The sequence below is a fragment of the Eretmochelys imbricata genome, chromosome 7 (assembly GCF_965152235.1).
Source record: "Eretmochelys imbricata isolate rEreImb1 chromosome 7, rEreImb1.hap1, whole genome shotgun sequence".
NCBI lineage: Eukaryota > Metazoa > Chordata > Testudines > Cheloniidae > Eretmochelys > Eretmochelys imbricata.
In genome coordinates, this window is record NC_135578.1 from 93,963,029 (window position 1) to 93,985,332 (window position 22,304).

Sequence of the window (22,304 nt, forward strand, 5' to 3'; positions counted from 1 at the left end):
CATAACTACTCATGTTATTTCTTCTGCTCTTTTAAGCAACTACCTACCCACTTGGTTACACAGCTATAGTAGTAATTATTGTGACAATCATAGTAAAACTCACTGCTTTAATCTCAAAACTGTAAACAGTTTAGGCAATGAATGCATGCTTTACACATTCTTGCAAATACAGTACTGTATTATACACATCTGACATACTGAAAGTTCTCTTCCACACTTGTATCTGAAATGTTATTTGGACTAATCTAAGAAAATAAAGAATTACTTACTTACCTGTAATAGTTCTCTGAAGATATACATGCCAATGGATTACCATTCTAGGGTTCTGTGGGACTGCACACAGTTCTGGCAGAAACCCTCCCAGATAGATCTGAGCTGTTGCATGCAAAGATGTCATCACACAGTACTTGAGTACTGTGTGCTGAAGTACTTGGGCAGTCTCTAGTGTTCCAATAGTTAGTTGTTTTCAATTATGAGGCAAAAATACTCCCTTAAAAACTAATTAAAAATTTATATAAATTAGGAACGTTACAGATCCTCAGTTTTCCATGGAGGAGGGTGAGTGAATGTTATTCCATGAACATGCAGGTCTTCAGAAAATAATAATTACACCTAATTACCTCTTCTCTAAAGATATACATCTCAGAGGATTTCTCACTCTAAAAAGCTTCATATTTCTAATAGAAAAATATAACAGATTGCAGGCAGTGAGAGAAACATGGCAAACTGCCTGAACTAGTAAGAGCAATTTAAATATAGTTTATATTTTTTATGTATACTATAAAGGGGTTTTGGCACTTGAAGCCCCAGGAGGTAATCTGAGAAGCCAGCTACCCCATTCCAGGTGTCAAGGGAAGGCAGAAGGCAGCTGAAGGAATGATCAAAACAGATGTTGGGTGAGAGGAAGATGGTTCTAGAACAGAGGTGGGCAAACTACGGCCCGCAGGACCGTCCTGCCCAGCCCCTGAGCTCCCGGCCTGGGAGGCTAGCCCCCGGCCCCTCCCCACTGTCCCCCCTGCCCCGCAACCTCACCTCACCACGCCACCAGTGCTCTGGCCCTCCGCTCCTGCCGGGCAGTGTGGAGACATGGCTGGGTCCAGCATGGTAAGGGAGTGGGGAGCAGGAGGTCCCAGGGGGCAGTCAGGGGAGCAGAGGGTTAGGGGAGGTTGGATGGGGCAGAGGTTCAGGGGGGGCCGTCAGGGAATGGGGGGACTGGATAGGCGTGGGAGTCTTGGGGGGCCTGTTAGGGAGCGGGGGTGTGGATAGGGAGTGGGTCAGTCAAGGGACAGGGAACAGGGAGGGTTGGATAGGCATGGGAGTCCCAGGGGACAGGGAGAAGGGGCAGTTGGATAGAGGGGTGGTTAGGGGACAAGGAGCAGGGGAGGTTGGATGGGTCAGGGGTTCTGAAGGGGGCAGTCAGGGGGCAGGAAGTGGGAGGGGGCGGATAGGGGGTGGGGGCAGGCTGTTTGGGGAGGCACAGCCTTCCCTACCCGGCCCTCCATATAGTTTTGCAACACTGATGTGGTCCTCGGGCCAAAAAAGTTTGCCCACCCCTGTTCTAGAGAATCGTGTCTGGGAGACAGATGGTACAGGAAAACCAAGCCCACATTAAGGGGCCTGGGACCAGAAGCCTTGTAAAGTGGATGGGGTAAAGGCTCCCCTCCCCCTCAGCTGGACCAGATAGGTATTTGGGGTAGTAAGACCCACCTGAAAAGGGTCAATGGATTGGTCAGAGGAGGGGAGGTTGACTCAAAAAGGAGGCTCCAAGCCCAATCAGGGGCAGCTGGCTGAGAGAAGGATTTTGCCAGTTCGAAGTTCCAGAAGGAGGACTTTGTAAAAGGGGAGAGTTCTCAAGCCAGGGAGGCCAGGATCTGAACCACACATCCCCAGGAAGGAAGACTGTGGGGCTCTGAACCTAGGGGCAGGCTAAAGGAAGCTAGATTATGTTTAATAAATTATAATCCAAGAGAAGGGTAGTAATTTTTTTAAGTCTCTTGTGAGTGGATTATTTCCAGGAACAGGATGAGAAACTGAGGCAAGGGGGTCCAGTGAAATGCCAGCAAGAGGGTGCTGCTAGGAGACTGCACTCCTCTAACATGTTATATAGATTTATACACTTCTCGATGAAGAAGCTGTAAGGAGCTCTCTACCTTTATAGGCCCTCGAACAGGATGTCAGTTAGAAACATCATAGTTTTCCACAAATGCGGGTTAGGCAGGATTCAGATAATCTATCGCTTTTGCAGCTATGAAACAGGGGCTCGTACTTGATTTTGGCAAGAGGAAAACACAAGACCATCTCCTCAGTTTCAAATCTGGAACTGATTAAGTGGAGTGATGAGCTAATTACGAGTAGTGCTCCGAATCAGTGACAGAGGCAGGTACTGTTTACATTTTCATTTGATGTGATAAATAGTCCGTCCATGAAGAACGCAAGTTGAAATCAAGGAATCTTGGGATCATAACCCCAGCCAAAGTAAATTTTCATGCACTTGATACAGACAATTCACAATTCTATTGTTTTTATATATATATGTATAAAATCACATGCTGTTTTATTTATACTCATATATTATTGTTTTTAACTGAGGCAACAGGCCTCATACGAATTATTAAAACAAAATATGTCCCATGAGTTTGGGGCAGATGGGTGGTTCAGGAAGGTTGGGGTCTCTCTGGGTATAGATGGCTGAGTGAGCAGTGAAATTCAGTGGGACTGTGGGTCCATAGAGATAGGAGGCTGAGGAGTGCAGTGAGATTCAGTAGCATTGGGGATGCAGCGAGATTCAATGGTGTTGGGGGGTACCTGGGGATAGGCGGTTGGGGTACAGTGACAGTCAGTGCGACTGGGGATCTCTCTTCGGGGTGGCAGTGAAGTGACAATAGGGTTGGGGATTTAGTGGCAGTGGGATTAAGGGTCTCAGCGGTTGGCGTGCAGTGACAGTCAGAGGGTTTGGGCGTATCACTCTGGGGTTGGGGTGCAGTGACAGTGGGATTGGGGGTCCATGAGGATAGGGGTCTGAGGTGCAGAGACAATCAGAGGGGTTGGCTGTGCCTCTGGGATTTGGAGTCTCTATGGGACTCTGGAGATAGAGGACTGAGGGTGCAGTGACAGTTTGTGGGGATGGGGGGTCTCTCTCAGGGGTGGGGTGCAATGGGAATAGGGCTGCAGTGAGCGGGGTTGGGAGTCTCTCTGTGTCGATGGGATGCAGTAACAGTGGGGTTGAGGGGTCCCTCTCTGGGGATGGGAGTGCAGTAATGGTGCCGGTGCCTTGACAATGGGGTTAGTGATGTCTCTCTGGGGATGGAGGTACAGTAGGGGTCTCTCTCTGGATATGGGGGTGCCATGACAGTGAGGGTGGGGATGTCTGGCGGAGGGGGTGCAGTGATATTCTGTGGGGATTGGGGAGTTTCAGTGAGTTCTAGGGCCTGTGTCAGGGTGCTGCCTCTGACCTCCCATCCCTTCCTACCCTGTCCCTCCCTGTTGGCCCAGCTCCGAGCCTATCCCTAACAGGGTGCTGGGCAGCCAGGGCAGGGTACTTGCCCCCTCCCTGGCTGGAGCACTCCAGAGCTGCTGTCTGCCACTCCTTAGATTCCTGCAGCTCCCAGCCCCAGGCTTGATTGGCCCCCTCCCCCAGGGACATCAAACCTACTTGTGATGGCAGACGGGCCAATACGTGGCCAGGAGGCAGTGACTCAGTGTAGGAGGCAGTGACTCAGGTAGTGATCTGTGCTCCTCGGTGACTCTTTGAGCTTTCAGAGTTTTGCTCCTAGGTCTCATCCCCTACTCCCGCACACTTTAAGCCCTGCTTTCCTTGTTGCTTAAGTTAAGGCTGAAAGCCAACTTGAAGAATGGGGTCATTTTGGACTTCCAGAGGGCACGTGCGGAGCAGGAAACAAGCTGTGAAAGCCACGCACTTTACAGACAGCTTATTTGAAGGGACTGCAAAAAGGTAGATAAGTTTCTTCATCATTGACATCACAATGATACTGCAGAAAAGACCTTTGTGCCCTTATTTCTTCTCACCACTTGGGCTGAGAGAGAAAGAGAGGCAAATGCAGAACCTCAAAGTCAGCTGTCAGCAAGTAAATGGAGGAGCCACCTTTCATATAAATATTTGTAGTTTTAAAAAGGAAGCTGCATGTTATTTTTAAACTAAAGCTTCCTTATCTATATTCAGAAATGTTGTTAAAGCAGTCAAAGTTGTTCATTTTGAAAACTGTTGCACAGCAAGCTGTGAAGAATACATATATTCAATAAAAGCTTTTACTTAACTTTTCATAATCTTTTATGGCTTGATACAACACTATCAGAACACTAGAGGGCATCATTCCACACAAAAAGTACCTTCTTGTAAATAACAAAAAAGCTATGAGAAGCTACTCACTACAGAGTTGACACTGAGTTAAATATCCCACCTAATCAAATAGAACTACCAACACTTCTCCAGATACTCCAAATGAAGCTATGCAGATTAAAACTCACTTCTCAGCTCATCTGAGCTATTACAAGACATCTGTCATATACTTCCTTCATGCATAGTATCACTCATACACGTTATATCACAGATCACTTTACAGCTGCTTACAGTGTAACTACATGTAATATATTTGAGTTACAATATATCAAACAGGCAGTATCTGTGGATGTGGTGGGTACACAATTCTTAAAATTACTAAATTTCAGATACAATGAAAAGTGGGAAGCAAAAGGATTAGGATTTTATTAAAGAAAGAAAAGATTAGAAGTTTTAGACATACAGAGGAAAAAACAGTGAGTGAGACACTATGTACTGCCCACTATTGTGAAACAAAGGAGAAACAGGTTTCAGAGTAGCAGCAGTGTTAGTCTGTATGCTCAAATAAATAGGTTAGTCTCTAAGGTGTCACAAGTACTCCTTTTCTTTTTAAAGGAGGAACAGAAACACATCTCTTAGTTGAGATTATAGCCATTCACAGGACAACTTTTTTTTTCTCTGGTAAATTCACCTTTGGGTGTTGGAAAGTCTTACTAAGAAGCCTGTAGCAGGAGTGGAGAGACTCAGGTGTCTAATCATTCTCACAATCTAGAAGGAAGACTGCACACAAAAAGATGTTGATTTAAAAAAGATAAAATCAACAAAGGAAGAAACTCCAGCAACTTTCAGCTGAACAACAACATTCAAAGGACTGAAATTAAATGATCAAGACCCAGTGGAAAATAATTGCCAAGACAAACATAGTAGAAAAAGTGTAAACAAAATTAATAACTCTCCAAAAAGAATAATTTATAATAAATCTTTACAGGGTTTAAAAAAGTGTTGCAATTTACTATTCCTCTTAAGATTTATAAATGGGTAATTGGTCTAATTTTTAACAATACCTCACATTCACAAAGAGAAACACCTTTAGGAGTCTGTGGAATGTTAAGTTTTTGGACAGAACTGCTTCCTTCCTAGGGATCTAAGCACTAGTATTTATATGTTCTAACAGCAGCAGAATGGGAGAAGCAAATGTATACTTTAAGAATTGGTGGACTGTTTAGAAAATCTGGAAGATGCATGATATTTTAACTTTTATACGAGTTAGGATAGTGTGTGGAAAGAAAGAAAGAAAGAAAGAAAGAAAGAAAGAAAGAAAGAAAGAAAGAAAGAAAGAAAGAACTGCACATGGTTGTGCCCATGGACAGAATTGTAATAGTACTCATTGGAACAGTACTGAGAGGTAAATCTGAGACCTGAATACATCAGAAGTCTAATGGGATGTCCTAGTAGTGTATAACTATGACCAACGATGGTCAATTTTTGTTTACGACTTTGTTTAATATTTATTCATTTTAGGTGGAATTCCTTTATTTCCAGACCCTTCCACCACTACCCAGTTTGAGACAGAGTGTTGGCATTGTTGTGATAATATCATGAGCAGAGCAGCAGCAACAGGGAGGAAAGAGAAACTCACAACTGCTAGGACTCTCCCTGTACAAGCAACAAGATTGATATACCCAATATCTGCCCTAAGATGACAATTTTAGGGGGAGGAACTCTGAGATGCTGGTACTGAGGACCAGGAAAAAGAACCTGGAATACTGGGGGAGAAACGTGCAAGAGGCTTGGCTAAGGCAGAAGAGGAATTAAAGGAGGGTAATGTAATTATTGAAAATCAGCATAGGTCTATAGGAAATAGATCCTGTTAAACTAACTTGATATCTTTTTTGATGAGGTTACAAGTTTGGTTGATAAAGATAATAGAGTGGATGTAATATATTTAGACTTCAGTAAGGCATTTGACTTGGTACTGCATGACATTTTGTTTAAAAAACTAGTTCAATATAAAAGTAACATGGCACACATTAAATGGATTGAAAATTAACTGATAGATCTCAAAATGTAACTGTAAATGTGGGATCATCTTTTAGTGAGGCTGTTTCCAGTGGGGTGCTGCAGTTCTTGGCCCTAAACTATTAAATATCTTTATCAATGACCTGGAAGAAAACAAAATCATAATAACAAAGACAGGCTACTGATTCAGAGCAATCTAGATCACTTGGTAAACTGGCCACAAGCAAACAATATGGTTTTAATATGGCTAAATGTAAATGTATACATCTGGGAACAAAGAATGTAGGCCATACTTACAGGAAATGAGGGACTCAATCCTGAGAAGCTGTGACTCTGAAGAAGATTTGGGGGTCAAGGGTGGATAACCAGCTGAACGTGAGCTCCTAGTGTGACTCTGTGGTCAAAAGAGCTAATGGATCTTGGGATGCATGAAAAGGGGAATCTCGAATACAGTTAGAGAGGTTATTTTATCTCTATATATAGCACTGATGCAAACGCTGCTGGAATACTGCATTCATTTCTGGTGTCCACAATTCAAGGAGGATGTTGATAAATTGGAGAGGGTTCAGAGAAGAGCCACAAGAATAATTAAAGGATTAGAAAGGGATAGATAATAAGACGGAAAATATCATGTTGCCGCTATATAAATCCATGGTACACCCACATCTTGAATACTGCATGCAGACGTGGTCACCCCATCTCAAAAAAGATATACTGGAACGGAATAATGTTCAGAAAAGGGCAACAAAAATGATTAGGGGTATGGAACGGCTGCCATTTGAGGAGAGATTAATAAGACTGGGACTTTTCAGCTTGGAAAAGAGACGACTAAGCGGGGATATGATTGACATCTATAAAATCATGACTGGTGGGGGGAAAGTAAATAAGGAAGTGCTATTTACTACTTCTCATAACACAACAACTAGGGGTCACCAAATGAAATTAATAGGCAGCAAATTTAAAACAAACAAAAGGAAGTATTTTTTCCACACAACACACAATCAACCTATGGAACTCCTTGTCAGAGGATGTTGTGAAGGTCAAGACTATAACAGGGTTCAAAAAAGAATAGATAAGTTCATGGAAGATAGGTCCATCAATAGCTATTAGCCAGGATGGATAGCGATGGTGTCCCTAGCTTCTGTTTGCCAGAAGCTGGGAATGGGCGACAGGGGATGAATCACTTGATGATTACCTGTTCTGTTCATTTCCTCTGGGGCACTTGGCATTGGCCACTGTTGGAAGACAGGATACTGAGTTAGATGGACCTTTGGTCTGACTCAGTATGGCCATTCTTATGTTGAAAACATATCTTATAGCAATAGACTCATGGAGCTTGATCTATTTATCTTAACAAAGAGAAGGTTAAGGGGTGATTTGATTATAGTCAGTAAGTACCTACATGGGAATCAAATATTTAATAATGGGCTATTCAGTCTAGCAGAGAAAGGTATAACACGATGGCTGGAAGTGCAAGCTAGACAAATTAAGACTGGAAATATGGCATAAGTTCTGAATGGTGAGAGTAATTAATCATTGGAACAATTTACAAAGGGTCACGGTGGATATTCCACCACTGACAATTTTTAAATAAGGATTGGATGTCTTTGTAAAAGATCTGCCCTAGAAATTATTTTGGGGAAGTTCTATTTCCTGTGTGATTTAGGAGGTCAAACTAGATGGTCACAATGACTTAGAATCTATGAACTATCAGTGGGGTCAGTTACAACTTTTGCAGAGCAGCAAGGGGAGCTGATAGGGTAATACCTTTCCATTAGTAATGCCCTACCTTCCACCACCTTTCCCTCCGTCCCCTGGAGGGGCTGAAAATTTCAAACCCGCTAGTTGCATTGCCATAGAGGACTTTCGTTTCCTGATTACACCAGATCTATGAAGCAACTCAAAAACGTGCATACACATATTCCTTCTAGTGCACTGACAATCATTTACTTAGTGCCAATCAGTTACATCTATGTAAACATAGTGAAGATAATGGGGATCACACACATCTGAACACTATGAAGATGATGGGATTGTGCATATGTAACAGAAAGGATAAGTTGGACTGTAGAACTTTTATTACTGTAGGGGATGTATGACGTGACTTTCACAGAATCATAGACATGTAGGGCTGGAAGGCACCTTAAGAAGTCATCATGTCCAAGACTCCAGCCCCCTGCACTGTGGCAGGACCAATTAAACCTAGACCATGCCCGACAAGCGTTTGTCCAACCTGTTTTTAAAAGCCTCCAGTGATGGGGATTCTACAACCACCCTTGAAAGCCTATACCAGTGATTAACTATCCCTACAGTTAGGAAGTTTCTCCAAATATCTAACCTAAATCTCCCTTGCTGCAGACTGAATATATTACTTTTTGTCCTACATGGAAATCAAGTGATCAAAGTCTTCTTTATAACAGCCCTTACATATGTGAAGACTTATCAGGTCCCCCCAGTCTTCTTTTCTCAAGACAAAACAGTGCCCAGTTTTTTTAACCTTTCCCCAAATGTCAGGGTTTCAAACCTTTTAACATTTTTGTTGCTCTCCTCTGGAGTCTCTCCAATGTGTCCACATCTTTCCAAAGGGTGGTGCCCAGAACTGGACACAGTACTACAGCTGAGGCCTTCTCAGTGCCGAGAGGGACAATTACCTCCCATGTCTTACATACAACATTCCTGTTAATACACACTAGAAATTAGCCTTTTTTTCAACTGCATCACATTGTAGACTTATATTTGCGATCCACTAGAACCCCACATCCTTCTCAGCAGTACTACTGCGTAGCCGGTTATTCCCCATTTTGTAGCTGTGCATTTGATTTTTCCTTCCTAAGTGAAGTATTTTGCTAGGGTTGGCAACCCTCCAGATTTGGCCTGGAGTCTCCTAGAATCAGTATCAATCTCCCAGTGACTACTCAAAGTAATCCAGGCAATTTTAACAAGATATGTTAAGAAAATGACATTATGTCATGTTGGGGGGAAAAAAATCTCCTGGAATAGCGGCAGTCAGAGTTGGCAACCCTATACTTTGCATGTTATTGAATTTCATATTGTTGAATTTATACCAATTCACTCATTTGTCAAGATCCTTTTGAATTCTAATTCTGTCCTCCAAACTGCTTGCAACTCCTCAAATAGAGTTCCAGCGCTGAAAGTTAGGAAGAAACACTTTTTAAAAACTCAAACTGATCAGTTTTGACATAGAAGTCACAGACAAACAAGGAACTCCACAGTGACATTTTGACAGTCATTTTCAAAGTGAAATTTTAAAAAGAAAACACTTATTTAACACACTGTGCATGTCCAATATGGTATTTTCTCATGTCAGTAACTTCTCCTCGTATGAAGCAATTTTGCATGAAAGCTACAGAGGCTCTTCATGACTCTCTACACCTCTATACGCCATCCTTAGGCATACGCAGCATACACAGCTGTGTAGGGCATCTGAAAATTTGGGGCACCACTGGAAGAACAAATAAGAGCAGGTCAGCTCCCACACAGCCCGCTCACCCTGCATTGTCCTTAGGCAGGGGCCTTATTCACAGAGCTGAAGGCGCCGGCATGGTGCATTCTGCGTGAGGGAGAGGGTATGGGTGTCTCTGCGGGAAACTGTGACTCTCAGCCACCATGAGGCGGGCTGGGCGGCTTGGTATCCTTTAGTGCCTCCCCCGTCCCTGGCATCAGCTGCAAGCCCGGGCTGCCGCAGTGCCTGCTGCATACGAAGCTCAGTGTGTGTCAGCATTAGGGCGGGGTTCTTCTGGAGGTCCATGGGAGGTAGAGGCTGTGTCCCAACTTGGGCATAGGGGCACCAGTTTAATAATACTGTGTAGGGCCCCATAAATCCTAAGGATGGCCCTCTATGCACATCGCAAAAAAAGGCCAAATGGATTTGTATAAACTACAGACACATATACACAGTTTCTCATTTGAGAAAAAGCTGAAGTTTTACTTTGAGTAAGCTATAAAATAAAGCCATTTAGACCCCAATCTTGTACTGTGATTTCAGCGGGGCTCAGTGCAGGCAGAGTACTCTGCCCTAACAGAGCCCCATTGCAATTACAATGCAGGATTAGGGCCTCAGAACGGAAATGCCATCTCAAACACAACTGTAGTGTCACTAATGTGATACTATATCACACATTAAATGTAAACGCCAATTTCACAGGAAAAACTGCAATTTCCTTTGTCCTATAATATACAAAGATATTCTGTGTTTACAGAAACTGCAAACTTTGTGTTATTTTTTTCCATGGAGTAATTTTATGTAGTTTGCTGCATACACCCTTAAAATGCTTTATAAAATAATGACCACCTGTTTCCTGTAATTCAACAAAAGTTATTCTAATAAGCACATTTCTTAATACCTAATCAGACTTTCTACTGCCACACACTACCTAAGGGCCCAATTCTGCCATCCTTATTTATAAATACATGTCACTATTCTATTTAAAAGATCACATTATACGCCAGAACAATGCAGAACTCAAGCTAAGGCCAAATCACAAAAACGATTTTATTAATTTTAGCTTAGCCGTTATGCTTTACTTGCCTTGTTTTCCTGTATGTACAATTTCTGTGAATTGTTCTCACTAATAGTATCCTGTTTCTATGAGCAGGAAAGGGCTGAGTACGGTTTGTTAGTTAACATTACTTCCTATAACCAGGGTCAATATTCTGTAGTAGTGACACTACAGCAGACATTGTTCACTCTGGATAAGCAATGTATCACGCTGATGGCTGTTAATGGACATCCTCTGTAGCGAAACATGAACTGATAATCAGTAAACCCAGATTTGCAATAGACTTCCTCCTTCCTGTTTTTACATTGCTGACCAAGGAGATGTCTCTTCCTGCTAAGCTTTTGTGCTACTTAGTGATGTATGAAATGAGAGATTGAAAAACAAGCACGGCACTACTTTTTTAATTTCCTGCTGTACTGATGCACAATAAAAGACACTAGAAAAAATTCTGCTCCTGTGGAACTCCCCCTAATTTCAGCAGTAGCTACATGCATGTAAACAAGAACAAAGTTTTCCCCTTGTTTGGAATACATATGTTCACAAAATGGAGGTAGCAGGGAAGATCCTGTAATCATAGATACTAGGAAGCAAAGTGCGTAAGGCAACATATTCACCAGTTAGTTCCACAGACTACAACCCAAACCACATTCAATATCAGGAGTACTGGATTTGTATATAAATAAAAGTTTGCACTTCTAGGTAGCTTTAAAGGGTTAATCCATATATTTTTAGTTACACACACAAACACACACAGTAGTGATGCAACACAATACCAATGATATACCTGAAATACATTCATGATATTTTCATCCTTTGGACAGACAGTTTAAACTCCTTCATAGATTTTCACCACAATACCACCTATCCATTATACTCTCTCCGGAACACTCTCACACTAGCATCAACTTCCTGGAAACCACGATCAGCTTTTCAACAATGGAACCCTACAGAAAACCATATATAAGAAACCCACAGATCATCAAATCTACTTTCATAGACCCTATAACCACCCCAAACGCACCTACATCCAGGTACTCAGATACCACAAAATATGCTCTGAGGATAAAGTCCAGGATAAGCAACTTAACACACTTAAAACAACTTTCACCGAAAAGGACACTCCACCAGAGAATTGAATAATGACAGGTTTCAGAGTAGCAGCCGTGTTAGTCTGTATCCGCAAAAAGAAAAGGAGGACTTGTGGCACCTTAGAGACTAACAAATTTATTTGAGCATAAGCTTTCGTGAGCTACAGCTCACTTCATCGGATGCATTCAGTGGAAAATACAGTGGGGAGATAATCCCCACTGTATTTTCCACTGAATGCATACGATAATCCCCACTGTATTTTCCACTGAATGCATCTGATGAAGTGAGCTGTAGCTCACGAAAGCTTATGCTCAAATAAATTGGTTAGTCTCTAAGGTGCCACAAGTCCTCCTTTTCTTTCCACCAGAGAAGTAGATTGTATCATGGATTGAAGCAGAGAGAACCTGCTTCAATACAAAAATAAACCCCCTCCAACCACACATCCCTGGTTGTCACCCGGTGCTCCACACTGGAACCCATATGGGGTATCATCAAGCAACTACAACCCATCTCGATAGGGACCCCAACCTGAAAGAAATCTTTCCAGAAGCCCCACTTCTGGCCTTCAAACAATCCCCCGACCTCACCAAGCTCATAATCAGAAGAAAGCTCCCAAAGACCAGGACACAACAACTCAAAGCAGCAGCAGACCCTGCCAGAACAATAGATGCAAAACCTCCAGACATATTTCCACTGCTAGAATGATCAACACCCCCATTACACAGCTTTCAAGAGCCATGGATCCTACGCATACCTATCACAACATGCGGTATACCTCATTCAGTGCACTAAATTCCCCCAATAACAACTATGTGGGTAAAACCAGACAGACAATCATTACTCTCTCAAATGAACTCACACAGGAAAATGATAAAAAACAAAAACACCCTATCACCTATGGCTGAACGCTTTTCATAAAGCGATCACTCTATATCTGACCTACCAGTCCTCATCCTCAAAAGAAACCTGCACAACACTTTCAAAAAATAAACCTAGGAGCTTAAATTCCTCACTCTGCTAGACAACAACAACCATGGACTGATCAGAGACACTGGGTTTATGGCTTAATTACAACAATCTGCAACCCACTATTCCCATCTTTTTGTCTTATGGCTGCAGAGGTGGTAACCTGAATGGTCCCTTACAATATATGCTAACTACTTATGCTAAACAATCTGCTCCACCTTGCATTTTGCTGTGATGCTAGGATTACCTTTCCCAGAGAAGAAGAGCTCTGCGTGACTTGAAAGCTTGGCTCTCTCCCAAACAGAAGTTGGTCCAATAAAAAATATTACTTCACCCGCCCTGTCTCTCTAATACCCTGAGACCAACACAGCTACAAATACACTCTCTTCCTCACAGTCAATCTATTCATAGGAAAGTTTGCATCCCATGATGTAAGCTCATAGCCATTTATTGCCATAACAATGCTGAAGTTTCCACAGGTCTCCAATATATTTGTTTTTTAAAATATTTATCTATAAAACACTTCATTTAAAAACACAGGGTTCTCCTTATAAGGTTGAAATGTCTCATATGACATTATATCTAGTTACTAGAACACATGCATTTAGATATCTCTGTTGTCAGTGAGGACTCCAATATTTGCAATCAGTGGGATTTGTGAGCAGATAACTTTCCCACCTGTCCTATACAACCCAAATGTCCTGTGTAGTGTTGAAACTCAACACCCTTCTTGAAGTTTGCCTTTATTTTGACAAATGAATGAGCAATAAATAAGTCACAGCCTTCTCTGCAGGTTCTTAGAGCAATTCAACCTACCTCCTTAGTCCTCCACCTCAAATTCCAGATGTCTCCATCAGGGCAGCTGAATTCTAAAACTTATTTGCTTCCTCATTATTCCCTCAGCTGGAGTATCTTCGTTTCCTCCAGGCTTTATTTTACTGGCAAAGGCTGAGGTGCAGCAAAGATTTCAAGATAGACTATTAGCTGCCTCCAAGATAGACTATTAACTCCTTCTTGGCCAGGACATAATTGATGCCAGCCACAAAAATAACTCCTTGGGAGAAGGAAGCAAGACCAAAGAGAAATGCATGAGCAGAGCCTCAGTGTAAATGTGTTGTCAAGCACTCTTATCTGAGGTCTGCAGTGACAAGAATTAGGGTTAGGTTTTTCAGATATAGTCAGGTAGTATCCATAAAGGCAAGCTACTGAGCCAGAACCGGCGTATTACAATGCAATATAATTTGATTACATGCTGCAGCAGTTTGATTTGATTTTTGGAAGGAGTTAGCCCTCTAATACTATGTTACAGCCTTGCAATTACAAACTTAGCTTCTACTGCCACCACGCAGTTCCATTTGCAAATAAATCCTTTATGCTATTTTAAACACATCTGTACAAGAACTGTGAACATGCATGGACATGGTTGATTTTAAAAAGTTTCAGAAACATGGGATACATCACACCACTACATTGTTGCTGTGGTAAGGTTTCTTTTTTAGACCGGGGTGGGGGTTAATCAGTTGGTGGTGATGCTGAATGCCCTGGACCAAGTAAGCATAAAGCACATGGAAAAGAAGAGAATGCTGATATTTATTTATATTATAGCAATGGTTAGAGGTTCCAACCAAGACTGGGGCCCATTGTGCTCTGCTCTATACAAAGATATAGGGTCCCTGCCCAATAAGAGTGTACTCTAAATAGCCAAGACAGACAAAGGGCAGGAGGAGAAAAACAGAGGTACAGAGAGGTTAAGTGATTTGCCTGAGTTCATACAGCACATCGATGGCAGAACCAAGCCTAGAATCCAGGTCTCCTAACTCCCAGACCAGTGCTCTATCCACTAGACCATGCTTCCTCCCAAGGAAGGACTACGGGAAATAATGTGACATAAAGCACCTCCCAGAATCCATGAAAACCTAAATGTCCATGGGGTTTGTGTCACGGAGATGAAATATTCTGTTGTTTGCAGAAATCACAAATTTTTTTGTGAAAAATGAACAGCCTTTCTACAGATGGGTATAAGTCCTTCAGAAGTGAGTCCCTATTTACACAAAAAGAAAAGGAGTACTTGTGGCACCTTAGAGACTAACCAATTTATTTGAGCATAAGCTTTCGTGAGCTACAGCTACAGCTCACGAAAGCTTATGCTCAAATAAACTGGTTAGTCTCTAAGGTGCCACAAGTACTCCTTTTCTTTTTGCAAATACAGACTAACACGGCTGTTACTCTGAAACCTATTTATACAGAATGCTCTGCTGCTCATGTGAAAAGCATGGAAGAAGAAAATGTGTTTTCTTATTAGTGTACTGTTCCACAAAATGTAACGTGAAGAGATTCAACTGTTTGCGACCTTTTTTAGCAGCACTTACAGTCACTGGACATGATTTCTGTTTTAGAGATTGTGAAATACTCTAATTTACAGGTCAAAAATAGCCTTATCTTGAACCAAATTACATTGATATTTATGCAGTGAAAGTATAGAGGTAACTGCAAAGTCTCTTAAAGAACTGTCTGAGAAACACATATAGAAAGCTACACTTACTACTTTGCTGGTTAGTGCATTCACTGACAGGTCTGTAGCTAGGCAAGTGTCAGAACACATCAGATTTGTGCAGGATGGGAAACTGTGTATTCTCTTTGGTCATAGAAGACCCATAACGTGGGATGGTATCATATAGGAAATAAAATCAGCATTAGGAACAAAATAGCAAAGAAGAGTTCAAATCAAAACTAGTTTGTCTAAATGTAGATGATGCAACAGTGAATGAGTTGTTCAAAGATGTGCAGGCCAAGTTTAGATTAGATATTCCTCAGTGATGTTGTGCACTGCATCAACCATAAACTGAGCTTGGTATTCTGGATCTATAAAAAGTTTATCCCTATTTCCTTAAAAGTCTGAATGTGTTTTGAAAGACATTTTCAGATTTTACTATTTAAGTCCCAAAGCATGGCAACAACTCCGAGCTGTTGCTGATGCCTCTGAAGTTACAATGAGATATTTCAGAAGCATCCAACAAGTTCCCTGATTGCTAGTCAGGTCAGAGTTCTGAAGGCAGTGATCAAAAATTGTAATTTGGCTGTCACCCATTTGGAAAATAGTGAAAGGACCGAGTTAGAGGCTGATGTAGCCCACGTTAGGGGTGTTTTTAAGGCACACTGTGTGTGCTATATTCCACAATCCATTATATGCAGCACTTGAAAAAATTACCATACAAACTAATCAGAAGACAAAACTTAGTAGTCAATACAAAAAATGAGGATAGCAATTCCAGTGAGGTTTGGGACAGTGTCCTGGTGAGAAGTGTAGTCCTACTCCCCTAGCTACCCTGGGGAAATGGAGGGTTCTGAGTCCTTTCCACAGTGCTATCCTTGGACCCTGTTTGGGCTAGGATCTTTGGTATCAGCTTCTTGCTAATTGCTCTCTGAAATCTGCAGCCTCTGTCTCTTAGAAGAGGGAAGACAAAGCTTCTTTTCTTCCCCTCTCCAATCTCAGAGCCTTCCTAATACCGGCTATTGTAAGGAAGGGAGCAGCCAGTCCCTGATTCGAAGAGGCAATAGTTTAATACAGATGAATGTACTACTGTCACTGTGGAAGGATTTCTTCTTAATCTGAGGTACACGTGAATTCTACAATATTACTGTATTTGAAAATTATCTTACTGAAATCCATAAATTGTCCTGCCTTTTGTCAACACACTGTACTTTCAGTTTCATAACATGACATGAAAGAGGGACTGGTCATGAACATTCTATAGAGATTATGATGTTTTGACAAGGAGATGCTATGTACTTTGTCAAATCTATAGGGCTTGGATAGTGTTCTGTAGAGTAGAATTGGCTGTTCAGTGAATATGACATGCACACTGTGGTTGCTGATCCTCAGCTGCAGCTAAGAAGCATTCATTACAAGTTAGGAAAGACAATGCAAAGATGGTTTAAGCAACCTATGATCCCTTGATCTTGAGACCACTCTGCACCAATTTGGTTCCTTTGTGCAAGTTAAAGTATATTCTGGTAGCTTCTAGGCTGCTCCAATTTGTGCCAAAAACCCAAAGAGGTTATTACAGCAGCTGGAGATCACTAGATGCAGGGACACCACTGCCATGCCCCCTTCCTTCTAATCATATTACTTGCACTGACTCTGAGGAGCAGAGATGGTGTAGGAGCCATTAGACAGGTTCTATGCTATTTGAGGATCCCACTACACTGTGGTGATCCTCCTAAGACTCACTAAGCAGACTTTAAGGCTTCTTTGCACTAGTAAAACAGATCAAAGCTGCCCTGCTATAAGGGAGAATCAAATGTGCACAATACCAGTTTTTCTTGCCATTTCTTGAACAAATCTTTGGAAATAGAACATAGCACTGCTGTATACCTTAAAAATCAAAATGGGTGACATTCCAGAAATAATAGGACTAGAGACACATAGCTAAGGACCTTTTAGCAATACGTATGTTCTGTAAGAAAACTGATATCCCCTGAGGGAACAAGTCGCACCCACATCAGTAAAACATCATTAACATACAAGATATAAGAAGCAAGAGTAGCAGTGGCACTGGCAGGGAATCCTGTCTCCTTCATTCAGCAATTGAGGTTTCAAAGAATAGATATTCTATCCAACAGTAGAGAGCAGACATGGAGCGTGAGGACCTGATTTTACAGAGTCAGAATGCCTATTGTAGTCAATGGGGATTTTGCCTGAAAAAAGATTGCAGGCTTGGGCTCCAAGTGATAATATCTTAACAGACACAGATATTCCTGTGCCCTTTCAAGAGGCTTGCTCAAAGGAAAGTACATAACCTGTTTAAAAATGCCTTTAGAATGAGAGTCGGATGCTCACAGATTATGAAGATTTAAAATTCCTTCAAAGTAAGGTTTATTACTTATACACATTAGCTAGCTACATATATCTGTAGCCTTAACAGAATGTCTAGTGAGCAGCAGCATCGGCATTGGAGTTGTCTGTCACTAGACTTGGGATGATAGCATTGGATGGTATACAAACAATCAGGCTGGGGATTTTTTTTTTCTGATCACATCTATGAGCAGATAAGATGTCAGATGTGGTTATCCAATGACAAAATGCGGTTGCCCTAATATCTGGCCTGTGGACTCATTGTTGCAGGAAAATTAAAATGAAATATTGTTACTGGTATGATTGTCTAAAGGCATTGTTCTATGTTCAACTTGTTCTATTTTGGGCTATGGAGACAGAGCTGTTCTCATTTGTATTCTCTTATTTTTATTGTCTATCACTTGATTTTACATTTAGCTTTGTTCTTGATTTAATAAAAGAGAACATAAGAACAGCCATACTGGGTCACGCCATGGTGGATCTTGCCCAGTATGTTGTCTCCAACAGTGGTCCATACCACAATTTAAGGAGGAGTGAACAGAACAAGGCAATTATGGTGAGATCCACCTCTTGCTTTCACACCTTGCTTCTGGTATTTAGAGGTTTTGGATCGCCCCGAATATAGGGCTGCATCCTTGGCCATCTTGGCTAATAGCTGTTGATGGAACTATCCTCCATGAACTTACCCAGTTCTTTTTTGAACCCAGTTATATTTTTGGCCATCACAACATCCCATGGCAATGGGCTCCATAGTTTAGTTGTGTGAAGAAGTACTTCCTCTTGTTTTTATCAAATCTGCTGCCTATTAATTTCATTGAGTGACCTCTGTTTTTTGTATTGTGTGAAAGGGTAAGTAACACTTCTCCATTGATTTTTTCCACACAATTCATGATTTTATAGATTTCTATCATACCCCCTTTTAGTTGTCTCTTTTCTAAGATGAACAGCCCTAATCTTTTTAGTCTCTCCTTGCACAGAAGTCATTTAATACCTCTGATCTCTTTGTTGCCTTCTCTGAACCTTTCCCAGTTCCACTATATTCTTTTTGAGACGGGACAACCAGAACTGGACACACTATTTAAGGAGTAGGTGCACCATGGATTTATATAGTGTTGTTATAATATTTTCTGTCCTATTTTCTATCCCTTTCCTAATAGTTCCTAACATACTGTTAGCCTTTTTAACTGCTGCTAAGCATTGAGCAGAAGTTTTCAAAGAAGTATCCATGGTGACTCAAAGATCTTTCCTGAGTGGTAACAGCTAATTTAGAACACACCATTGCATATTTATAGTTGAGTTTATTTTTTCCAGTGTGCCTTAGTTTGCACTTATCAATGCTGAATTTTGTCTGCCATTTTGTCACCCAGTCACCCAGTAAATCCTTGCAGTCTGCTTTGGACTTAACTATCTTGAACAGCTTTCTGTCATATGCAAACTTTATTACTTCACTGTTAATCCTCTTTTTCCAGATTATTAATGAATAATGCTGAACAACACAGGTCCCAGTAGAGATCCTTGGGGTACTGCACTGTTCACCTCTCTCCACTATGAAAACTGACTATTTATTCCTACCCTTTGTTTCCTGTCTTTCAATCAGTTACTAATCCATGAGAGGAATGCCTCTGCCTCTAAATTCAAAGGAGAGGAATGCCGCTGTCTCTAGACTCTGACAACCATGGGCTTGAGGTAGAACTGAGGCTATTTAATAATTTATTTAAATTCAAGAAAAAATTCTAATACCTAAATATTACCAATTGTCTGTCTGGTTTGAAATCGAGGCCAAATCATTTGGTGGGAGAGGGGTAAGGTTGGTCCAGTGTAAGTTGTGCAGATAATAATGAATGATGCATTACAAAACAGCAGTTGGGAACCAGCTGAATCCCTTAACTATTCATTTCCAGAACTTTAAATGTAGTTTTGTTTTTAAAAGGTGTCCATTTTTGCAAAGGGAGTGTAATACCTTTGTGTGTTGGCTGAATGCCTTTGAAATATTTCTCCTCTGTAAAACTTACCTCCTTTGTAAAGTACTGTCAGATCTACTGATGAAAAGTGCTATATAAGAGTTAGGTATTATTATTATTATTATGCTTTGACAAGTCTCCTGTCCCATTCCAGGCTCCCTTTCCTCCCAGCAATCTTGGATTCCCTCATTCAGAGATCAGGAAGTAAAGCTCCAGGCAGGCCATGTCCCTCCTGGTCCCGCACAATCTCTCCATATCCTGAATACCTGCGCCTGTGTGACACCCTTTCTACTACCCCGTTAGACCAGCAGTTGCAACAAAGCCTAGACCAGTGCTTCTCAAGCTATCTGATGTGGGGGACCGGCAATTTTTTTTCCCAATGTGTGCGCAGACCGGTAGCCAATGGCTCACGGACCAGCACCAGTCCGCGGATCACCACTTTGAGTAGCATTGGCCTAGACTGTTCCCCCTCCACAAAAGTACTAAAGATATTTCTCCTCAACAAGGCCAAGAAAACAAGACCTATTTGAAGTTTGCAGGCAGAACCATTTGAGAGCTATGACAGCTGAAAAAATAATTTTGCAGTTATGGTGAGTCGAAAATTTTCTGAATGTTATCAAACCACCAGAAAAAAATCTACCGAAGTATGAGACATGGCAACATTTCAGGGGAATCAGTTTCACTTGGGTGAAATTAGAGGAGATTAACAACTAGTTTCATAGTGGGAAAACTAACTTCAATCTTAAATGTGGAGTGGAGTATTGCTGCTCCTTACTACATCAAGCACCCAGGATAAGGTTTCACAGCATGTTTAAGAGTAGCAGCTGTGTTATTCTGTATTCGCAAAAAGAAAAGGAGTACTTGTGGCACCTTAGAGACTAACCAATTTATTTGAGCATAAGCTTTCCTGAGCTACAGCTCACTTCATCGGATGCAGAGATGAGCTTATGCTCAAATGAACTGGTTAGTCTCTAAGGTGCCACAAGTACTCCTTTTCTTTTTACAGAATGTTTAGGATTTTACCCTGTGACCACTTGTCAACCACAGACTCAAAGATAATAAGAAAAGCTGAGATCGGAAATGGGATGGGGAAGCTGACACCACTTCAAAAGGGAGCATCCCGAATCCCAAAGCCAATGAGGAAACCAGCAGCCAGCCACACCCACCGCCTTTGACAGCTCCCAAATACAAACACACCAACAACTGAAGCCTCGTTTGGTGCCCTTCCTCCATGCAGACCACGTTAACTTTAGACAGATCGGGACCGCTTTCTGTACCAGAACCAACGCTGTCCCGGCCAGGAGTGGGGTGGGAACGTGACAAGCTAGTCCCCTCTCACGGACCTGCCGTGTGTCTACGAGGGGGCCAGTGCCCAGGCCCTCCAGGGGTGCCTGCCCCGCGCTGGTCCAATAACCAGCTGGTCCAGCGAGTCCTGAACGTGCTGGGGTCCCCGTGCTCTACCTGCCTCCGCCAGCGCCTTCCCCCTGACAGCTCCCGCGGCTCCGGCCAGGCCCCGAAAACTCGGGGCAGCGGGGTATGCTCCACGCTGGGGCGCGCCCCTTCCCTCCAAGGCCGGAGGCGGTTCCCAGTGGCCGGGGTGCAGCGCTGCGAGCAGGGCCCCGCCGGGAGCTGGAACGGGGGGGAAGGAGCTTTGTGAACAGAGGGGCGGCTTGCCCCGAGGGGGCCCCGAGGCTCAGCAGGGGCGAACCCCCAAAGGGCTGCGCCCCGCACAGCATTCGCCGGAGGCTCGGTGTCCCTGGGGCGGAGCTGTCAGTGCGAGGGCCCGGCCCAGCCCCTGGGTCTCGCCGGGCGGGAAGCCCCTCGCCGTCTGCAGACCCGCACCCGCCTCCCGGCCCTGGTGCCTGCCCCTCACCGCAGGGTGGGCCCCACGCAGGCCGTGTCCGTGCTCTCGATCTCCTGCAGGATCCGCTCATGCTCGGGGAGGCTCTCCGCCATCTTGGGTGGGAGGGAACCAGGCAGCGGCGCCGCTGCGGGACGCGCTGGGGAGGCGGCGCTGCAGCCGCTGCCGGCCGGGGATCGGGCTCCCGCGCTCCACGCGCACACCCCGAGAGCTGCAGCCGCTAGCGCCAAGCCCACCCGCTGTCCAGTGGGCTGCTGGGGTACCGGGGGGCAGGGAGACGTGCGCACTCGGAGCTGAGAGGGCGGTGAGGGGAGAGAGCGGGGCCGGGGCTGCTGAGAAGGCAGCTACTGGAGGGGGGAGCAGGGATTCAGCGAGAAGGAACCGGGGCTGCTGGGAGTCGGGAGGATTGGGCAAGGGAAGACTGGAGAGAGGAGTCTAGGGTTAAGAGTGCGGAGGGAAAAGATAAAGAGAGTGTCTGGTTAGATCGCACAAAGAGGGCTCTGCTGATCTGTGTGGCTCTCCGCTCCCAAATGCAGCTGCAAGCTAGAAAACAAGTCTAGCCACTCTTCCCGCCCACGCCAGATAATAATAGTAAATGATCGTATAACATTCAGTCTTGGCACATGTTAGACTGTGATGAGTTCGTGAAAAACTAGGGCCCTGGCACCGGCACCTATCCAAATTTTGGCCCACAGCTCCAAATTCTAACGCCCACACTGAGAACCAGTCTAACGGC

General features: G+C 43.1%; 1 protein-coding gene across 4 annotated transcripts in view; it reads right to left on the reverse strand.

Annotated features, from left to right (window-relative positions):
• The window catches only part of EXOC6 (exocyst complex component 6), a 175,199-nt gene extending 153,380 nt beyond the window's left edge, over nt 1-21,819 (reverse strand). For all 4 annotated transcript variants that reach the window (XR_013346701.1, XM_077822563.1, XM_077822564.1 and 1 more), the window contains exon 1: nt 21,581-21,819. Coding sequence is in view for 3 of the 4 variants with exons in the window: in XM_077822563.1 (XP_077678689.1) it covers nt 21,581-21,663 (83 nt within the window). In the remaining variant the exon portion in view is untranslated. The remainder of the gene's footprint in view (nt 1-21,580) is intronic.
• Nucleotides 21,820-22,304: the final 485 nt, after the last annotated feature.